This window comes from Protomyctophum parallelum, assembly GCF_964188405.1.
Source record: "Protomyctophum parallelum genome assembly, chromosome: 14".
NCBI lineage: Eukaryota > Metazoa > Chordata > Actinopteri > Myctophiformes > Myctophidae > Protomyctophum > Protomyctophum parallelum.
This window is the reverse complement of record NC_139709.1, coordinates 8,346,114-8,352,649: the sequence shown is the minus strand read 5'-3', so window position 1 is coordinate 8,352,649 and position 6,536 is coordinate 8,346,114. Positions and strand designations below refer to the sequence as shown.

Here is a 6,536-nt window from a genome sequence, read left to right as displayed (position 1 = left end):
GTTTGTTGCACTCCCTCTGGTGTTGTGGGTGTGTAGATCGGCTATTTCCCATAGATTTTGTCTTCTGAAATGGGACATTCTGCTTTTACTTTTAGTACTTTAAGTACAATTTCAATTCCGTACTTTTACTTGTAACGACGTACTTCTAAATTGCAGTATTGGTACTTTTACTTTAAGTAAAACAATTGAGTACTTTTTCCACCACTGCTATAAATCTGCAGTTCTCTATTTCAGCCCGAGCCAAAACTCCAAATTGCATTGTTCAGCTGTATCAGGATCACAACCACTTTGACTTATTCACTGATGAAATAAATCAGCAGTTTTCCTGGATGTCAAAGCAACATAGTGGCTCTGACTCAGAGCAGACCGAGAGACAATTAATTACACTTCACAGTTCACATACTTGCAACAAAGGGATCAATGCCAGATATAAGATAGCAACTTTACAGCAGACGCATACATTTCACTTTACTGCAACACAATCAACTAATGTGTCTGCAGCTCATTCTCAGTTTTACACCTTTCTTAAAGGCTGTTCACAGACTTCACACTACAACTATAAAGATATAGTTTTAAATATTGTTCTAAGCCAAGAGGGCTTCACATTCTACACAACAATTATAATAGTTCGGCCTATAGTTGTTAACAATAACAATGGTGATAGTACAGGTAGAGGCATATAGGGTTTAACCTCAAACAAATTGCAACGGAAACTTTCAACTTTCTTTGTTTCATAAATATTTTATTAACATATCAAAAGCCCTAAGAAATCCCAGTGGTGGAACATATTGAACAATGTTAAAATAGGTGATAATAGTATACCCTGAACAGCCAATAGAGCGCCGCAGTCCCGCCCCCCCCGACGAGCGGCCCGGAAGACATGTAATAAGAGCAGCAGTCGTATCCAGACACCAGAGAGTTTTAGGATTCAGAACAGCAGTCATACCAGGGAGTAGACACTACCCATACCAGGGAGTAGACACTACCCCGCAAATCCTACACTATAGGGACGCAGACGGAGAAAGACCAGTTGTACCGTTCAGTTGTACTATTCTGTCCCATTCTCTCTATACTAGCTCTATAAGGAATAAGAGCAGCAGATCGTATCCATTCTAGTTGTCTCTACAGTTGGCCTCAGTGGCACTTTAATATTTAATATTCTTTCTACTAGTACTTGGCTCGAAAGCTTTGTCCATAGCCTTGTCTAAGTAGATGTGGTCAGTGTGGCACTTTATTTGGCACTCTCATTACAAAAGCAGCTTGTTCATTGTGACTGTTGATTGATTTTATTGATGCACTATCATGCTGTGATTTTGTTTTTTGTTCTAGTTTCTGTGTTGGTATGCGGTCAGGTTTTCAGCTGGCTCAGGGAAGAGGACGACCCTGCCATGCATAGTCCACCATAGATGGGTGAATGAATTGTATGTCTGTGGGCAGGCATATGCTGTGCCTGTGTGTGCGTGAGTGTGTGCGGCTGTATGAGTTGAGGATTAGAGGTATAGGTATTTTTTATCATGTTGTAACATTTAACTCACTGATGTCGTTTAGCATCAGTGTAATTTGAAATGTAATTTTGTAATGAAATGTACTATTTTGTAATGTAATATAATGTATTGTGTTATGTTTTAATTTATTTCTGGACTCTTGGAAGATTAGCCGAAAGGCTAAAAGAGATCCAAATAAAATCAAAATCAAAATCAAACTGTTGTATAAATTATATTGCACGCCTGCGGCTGTTTCCTCATTCCTAATTGTTACATAATCGGGGATTGTATATATATATATATATATATATAAATGGGAATGTAACACTAATGAAGACCTGCAAGGGACCAAGGGTCGAAACATTGTTGCATCTTATTTATTATAAATTATTAATACAATTTGGGAGCTCAAGATTGGTGCGCGGACTTCCTAGTTCTTATCATATCTGTACGTGTTTTTGTTCAGCACTTGAGATGTGCGTGCTTCCCTTTGGATTATATTTCTGCAGTGCAAGGGGTCCACATACACAAACCACATTTAAAGATGACATTCATGACACAACCGCAACGTTGCCAGTTAGAACCCAGGCTCCCCCAGAGTTAGTGTCAAAGTGTCCTTGAGCAAGACAACCCCTAATAGCTCCTGATGTGCTGGTTGGAAGGCCCTATAGCATAATTAGTGCTGTCATGATGAACCAATGCTTTCTTTCTCATGCTTTTCATCAGTCCTTGGCTGCTTCCTGAGTTTCAACAGGGTTTCCCAGTGGCTCCCACCTCACCTATTATGTTCAGGCTGTGGTTATTTACTCTGGGTGAGTCTTCTTGTCAGAGTTGCTGCTAGCATTTGTTATTTGTACTTGTAGAAGCCTTCTCCCGTCTTTTTGCCATATTTGCCCTCTGCAACCAGCTTGTTCAGCATCTCACTGGGGGCAAAGAGTGGGTTGTCTGGATCCACGGCACTCCAGCCATCCATGATAATCTTGGCCGTGTCCAGTCTAACATAGTCCAACAGCTCAAAAGGGCCCATGGGATATCCAGCACCGAGCTTCATAGCGGTGTCGATGTCTTCTCTGGATCCATGACCTCTCTCAGTCAAGCGGATGGCCTCCATCATGTAGGGAACAAGGAGGCGATTTACAATGAATCCGGGAGTGTCTTTGCAGGACACGGGCGTCTTCCCAAGTGCTACCAAGTACTACCAAGATAAGATGATCCTCTACCTGATACCTACTCATCCAGACATCCCCACATTTGGAGATAATTAACATTCCCAGGTCTGACATCATAGACCCCTCCCATCGAAGCTCCATATATGGGTCTAGGCGGAACAACCAAGCCTGACTTTATAGACCCCATCTTTGGGCATGTCTGACATGGGGGGAGGGGGGGGGGCTCAATATAAGGACATAAGTGACATCACAGAAATGACACAAGCACCGCAGACAACCACATAAAAGGCATTCAGGCATCAGATTGGTGTAGTGCGATCAGCGATACTCAGGGCCTAAACTACCTCTATGACACAAGCAACAGATTCGTCAACAACAGCCCAGCTCTAGGCGCAGCCATTTTACCACAAGCAAACAAGCAAGCAGTGCTATTCTGAGCAAATAGTTACCCATTTTCCTTCTTCAGGGGCTTACTGTTCATTAAAAGTACGTCGCCATGGCTATGCAAGCAGCGAAAAGAGCTAATATACGATTACCTCCTGAGGTAAATAGAATCCTGTACATCAGGAACCTTCCGTACAAGATCACAGCCGAGGAAATGTATGATATCTTTGGGAAATATGGACCAATACGTCAAATCAGAACGGGGAACACGCCAGAATCAAGTGGAACGGCATATGTTGTCTATGAGGACCTCTTTGATGCTAAGAATGCCTGTGACCACTTGTCAGGCTTCAATGTCTGCAATCGATACCTGGTGGTCCTCTACTACAAACTCTACAATGCAAACAGAGCTTTCCAGAAAATGGACACAAAGAAGAAAGAAGAGCAGCTGAAGCTTCTGAAAGAGAAATACAGCATCAACACAGACCCACCAAAGTAGCAACCTGGAAGTCACTTCAGTTCCCTGCACAGCCACACAGTCTCATACTGTCTGATGCCCAAGTAATCCAATCTGCTTTTCAACATTTTGACAAAATTAATTTAGACACTTACACCACTTAAAGGTGTACTTGGAATTGGATTTAGAAAGACCTTAGTTTGATGGGATCTAATGTAAAAGTTAAACCAGTTTTTATTTTATTTTCTCATAACCTTTTATACTAGGCTTGCATTTCAAGATAGAATTGCAAAGAAAGAACTGTCTGCCTTTCTGGATTTCATTGTCCAACTGTTTGAATTTGTAATTTCTTTTGTCATAATGACTTGCTTTGATATATATATATCTTTTCTGTCAAATAAATGTTGCTTTTATAAAAAAAAAAAAAAAAAAAAAAAGACACAAGCAACATTCCACATAGCCCTTATATATAAATATATAATACTGTACCCTGTACTGTACTGTCACTGTACTGTACTGGCACACCCGAAATCATTATATCAAGGATTTATCAAAGTACAGGAGAGTGTTCAAAGGGGATAGTGAAGGAATATTAAAATGGTGTTAACTGTTGGAGATAAACGTTTCTTTGCTCTTGGTTTCAGAAGGTATCAGTGGAAGGACGTGTCTCGACTCATATTCTCTGCGTTTCAAAGCAGCCATCCATCCGTCCCATGCTGATCAAATCCCATGGTGACAGTTTGTCTCCTTGAGGATTGAGGCCATCTATATTTTGTGCACTGAATGATGATTATAGTTTTCCTTTGATGTACGAGAGAATAATAAGGATCTAAGTGCCAATACTGTCTGTAATCATTGTAAAGAATTAGACTCCGAAGCTCTCCCCATGCATACTCTTTCATTGAGAAACATCAACCCAGGCCTGGTCGCCTTGTCGGGTAGGACACCTAGCTATACTGCTTGACAATGTAAAAAAAATATTATAATCAATACAAACTACAGTATTATATGAGTTGAGAGTGAGAACGGCACTTCTGCATTCCAGTGTGAGCGGGTCTATAATGCAGAGAGTTGAAAAATCCCATTGCATCAAATGGGTCATGCATGGTCAGATGTTGCCATTGCTATTAATGCGAGAGGGATCAGAATATTAACAGCTATGTGGCCAGTCTGTCTTGACAATGAATTAGATTTCCTCCCTGGAAGATGTATTTATGCATGACACACAATGCATTGTATAACATCCTCAAATAACTGAACAGAAATAACAACGTAAAATCGCAGCGCTTGCCGTTTTTATTCTTCGGGTTCTTAATGGATCTATCTACAGTACAGTGGAGCAAACGGCTGTTCCTTTCGACAGCCATAATTTGTATATATATATATATATATATATATATATATATAGCTAGCTCACAACGACACTTTGTTCCTGGTGTGTGGCCAGTGTTTGCATCAGGACAGAATCCAAATCGAATCCTCCCCTGCTTTGGTATAGGCTTCTCTGTGGGGGGTCGCTCCGTCTTCCTGTGAGCATGGACCCAGAGAGAGGACCACGTGGAGCTCATTTCTCATCAGAAATTAAACAACCTCCAAACCTGTCGTTGGAGGTGATTGGTGGTGCGACAAAAATACCACCCCGACCTCCCTGTTTTCCAGATTAATTGGATGCCTTGATGTGATTAATTAATGTTTTTTCACTCTATTTGAATGCAATTTCTCTTAACATCCTGTGTAGAATCAACAACAATTAGTCAGGATTAATCGACTAAACCCTATACTGTATTTATTTTGGGCTGTGGTCCCTCGGGGGGTCTATACTTGCCACCCCCGCCCCTACTCTGACAAAGGACGATCTACAAGCGCACGTCCATAGGGCTTCATATAGTTACAGCAGGGCCACAGAACACGTTGTAAATGCATGGGTTGTCTGCTGAGATCCATGTGCTCTTAGGCATTTCTATATACTTTAATATTTAATGTCAATACTGGAGAGGTGAAAGGGGCCATAACACCAGCCCTAATTGCCATTGATTTTTAATTTGGCTTGGCCGTGTACATTCTAACATCTCTAGTTATCTCTAAATTGTTCTTAATTGAGTGTGCTCACACGGATTAGTGATTTCAGTGGCTCGGAGATGGCCTGTTCGACACTCCCCAACGATCCGCTTTTGTTTGTTTCGTGCAGTTGATGTGCGCCTCATTGCGTTTTTTTTCCTTTAATCTAATTCACAAGCGCTAATACAAAAACAAATCAATATCTTCCACATGCACTTGTACAATCTTTCTTTATTATCACACCCTGCCTGATAGACAGTGGGGGAGAGAAATCCACAGTAATACCATTTTCCGTTACCTTCATGTGCAAGTCACAATTAGTGAGTGTATCTGTCAGAAAGAATAACAGAAGAGCTGGATCATAGACGCGGATCTCCACATTACTGTGTGGAGCTCACCACTGGTCCCGCTAATGAATCCCCTTCTGAAGTCGTAGATTACTGTAATAGACACAATGATGTGTGTGTGTGTGTGTGTGTGTGGGGGGGGGGGGGGGGAGTTGTTTATAGATGGATCCATGTGCATGTATGTGTGCTCGCGTGCACCCGTCTCTGATAGTCTGCATACATGCGTGGGTGGCTATACAGAAGTGTGTGTGTGTGTGTGTGTGTGTGTGCATGCGTGTGTGTGTCATGGATGTGCTTCTGTCCTGGTGTTCATCCCTTTGATGTTGGATTGTAATTGAGCCGCAGCAGATGACGGCGCCGCGAGCGGCCTCAGCGTGACGTCGCCCCAAACGGGGAAGAACAACGTCCTGCTGATGCCGTGACCTTGACCCCTGTCGGACAGCCATGCTGTCGTGACCCAATTAAGAAGTCGATCATTAAAGGATGATACTTCAAAGAACAGCTATGTGTGTCCCTATGTATGTATGTCTCCATGTCTGTTTGAGTACGGACAGTTTGTAATAACGCTGGGTGACCTAAAGTGGTACTTTTGAGTAGCGTGGCACACACGTCTCTGTCTGTATGTCCCTATGTGTGT

General features: G+C 42.0%; 1 protein-coding gene across 1 annotated transcript; it reads left to right on the top strand.

Annotated features, from left to right (window-relative positions):
• The first annotated feature begins 3,040 nt into the window (after positions 1-3,040).
• Positions 3,041-3,913, top strand: LOC310870055 (splicing factor 3B subunit 6-like). Its single transcript, XM_083781079.1, has one exon. The coding sequence runs from the start codon at positions 3,150-3,152 to the stop codon at positions 3,534-3,536; it is 387 nt and encodes a 128-aa protein (XP_083637205.1). The 5' UTR covers positions 3,041-3,149; the 3' UTR covers positions 3,537-3,913.
• Positions 3,914-6,536: the final 2,623 nt, after the last annotated feature.

Excerpts from the sequence above, each read along its gene's own strand:
- LOC310870055 (XM_083781079.1), top strand. The coding sequence starts at position 3,150 with ATGGCTATGCAAGCAGCGAAAAGAGCTAATATACGATTACCTCCTGAG.